This window comes from Mirounga leonina, unplaced genomic scaffold (genome assembly GCF_011800145.1).
Source record: "Mirounga leonina isolate KUSES-001 unplaced genomic scaffold, KU_Mleo_1.0 Mir_153, whole genome shotgun sequence".
NCBI classification, from domain to species: Eukaryota; Metazoa; Chordata; class Mammalia; order Carnivora; family Phocidae; genus Mirounga; species Mirounga leonina.
In genome coordinates this window covers 19,249,799-19,251,903 of record NW_023270387.1, presented here as the reverse complement: position 1 = coordinate 19,251,903, position 2,105 = coordinate 19,249,799, and the positions used below count along the sequence as shown (strand labels likewise).

The 2,105-nt window shown below is 44.2% G+C and overlaps 1 protein-coding gene across 1 annotated transcript; it reads left to right on the top strand.

Moving 5' to 3' along the window:
* Positions 1 to 864: 864 nt before the first annotated feature.
* LOC118013097 (olfactory receptor 10G7) lies at positions 865 to 1,811 on the top strand. The gene has a single exon (XM_035008746.1). It carries the CDS (start codon positions 876 to 878, stop codon positions 1,809 to 1,811), a length of 936 nt encoding a protein of 311 aa, XP_034864637.1. The 5' UTR covers positions 865 to 875.
* Positions 1,812 to 2,105: the final 294 nt, after the last annotated feature.

The following is a 2,105-nucleotide window of genomic DNA, read 5'->3' as shown; positions in this document are numbered from 1 at the left end:
TTCGGTCTTGGAACTCAAAACTCAATCATGCAGTTTGGTCTTCTTTACTAACTGAGCAGATTGAATGCTTCACCGGCACCTCAAAATACATTCTGAGATGATCTGATGACACTTCAGAAGGAGTACAATTGATTGCTTAAAGTCCTGGAGGGAGAAATAATAAAAACTTAGAATAGAAATAAACAGGATGAGAGGAGGTGGGGAACATGATGGTACTCTGACCACTACTGCATCAGGTTGGGGTCAGATTTCACAACTGATTAGGGGGCTATGATCATGGCTTCCTGTAGAACAGACGAACCTGTGAGGCTAAATCCCTGCTAGGATTCTATCCTGACACATCTGCTGCTTCCCAGAGAGCTTTAGGAAGTCAGTTTTCTCAGCTATTATGGATGAAGCTTTCTTTAGAAATCTGTATTTATAGTGCAAATTCTCTGATGATGAGAGACTGCATCTATATATAGGGCAATGTGTGTGGACAATTGGCATGCTTGTTCTTGTGTGTATTTTGTGTGTTGGGGGTTTGTTAAAGAGGAAAAGAGAGAGAGAGAGAGAGAGAGAGATGTCTGGATAAAGACTTATCCATGGGAGAGCATGCCAATTCTGGAAAGTTGCTGGTTTGGGTATAACTTTTCTAATTCTACAGAAAACAGAATATACAATTTATCCCCCCCCCTTTATCTATTTGGCTGATTTGGGTACTGTAATAAGGAAGTGACCAATCTTCCTCAAAGCCCCATATAAAGCAAAAATGCCAATGACAATTACATCTTGTGTTTTACATCAGTGAAAATGCAGTTATCATGAAATATGATCTCAGTAAATGTTGAGTTTGCTTTCCTCCCATTAGGGACAGACTCCATAAATGAGAAGAAATGACAAACATGAGTGTAGTGACAACATTCTTCCTCATAGGGCTTCCGCATGCACCAGCACTGGACATCCCCCTCTTGGGAATCTTCTTGGTGATTTATGTACTCACTGTGGTGGGGAACCTCCTCATCTTGCTGGTGATCAAGGTGGATTCCCACCTCCACACCCCCATGTACTACTTCCTGACCAACCTGTCCTTCATTGACATGTGGTTCTCCACGGTCACCATGCCCAAAATGCTGATGACCTTGGTGTCCCCAGGAGGCAGGGCGATCTCCTTGCACAGCTGTGTGGCCCAGCTCTACTCCTTCCACTTTCTGGGGAGCACCGAGTGTTTCCTCTACACAGTCATGTCCTATGACCGCTACCTGGCCATCAGTCACCTGCTCAGGTACGCCAGCATGATGAGAGGGAGGACGTGTGCCCTCCTGGCCACCAGCACGTGGCTCAGTGGCTGTCTGCACTCTGCTGTCCAGACCACACTGACATTCCATTTGCCCTACTGTGGACCCAGCCAGATCCAGCATTACTTCTGTGATGCCCCTCCCATCCTCAAGCTGGCCTGTGCAGACACCTCCATGAACGAGATGGTGATCTTTGTCAATATTGGGGTTGTGGCCTTGGGTTGCTTTCTCCTGATAGTGCTGTCCTATGTGTCCATCACCTGTTCCATCCTGAAGATCCGCACCTCAGAGGGGAGACACAGAGCTTTTCAGACCTGCGTCTCCCACTGCATTGTGGTCCTTTGTTTCTTTGGCCCTGGTCTTTTCATTTACCTGAGGCCAGGCTCCCGGGATGCTGTGGATGGGGTTGTGGCAGTTTTCTACACGGTGCTGAAACCCCTTCTAAACCATGTGGTGTACACCCTGAGGAACAAGGAAGTGAAGAAAGCTCTGCTCAAGGTGAGGAGTAAGTCAGTATTCACTCAACATAAATAATAAAGAAAGGACAGATATGGTTAGCTTCTCTTTTATTTACTTAGAATTTAATTAAACCACCAACATGAACATTATACTTGTAAGGAACATTTCAATTATCCAATCTTAATTTTAATTAAAATTTAATGCATTTTTAATTTTTCCCTGTGCATTGCTTGCCAGAATCCCAGTATAAGCAGCCATTTTTCATGACAATCTAAGACGAAGGATGATGGCTTATTCTTCTCTTTCATGTTCTATCAAGTAACTCATCAGAAACGTAGTTTACTTTTACCCCCTATATAAATATTTTCC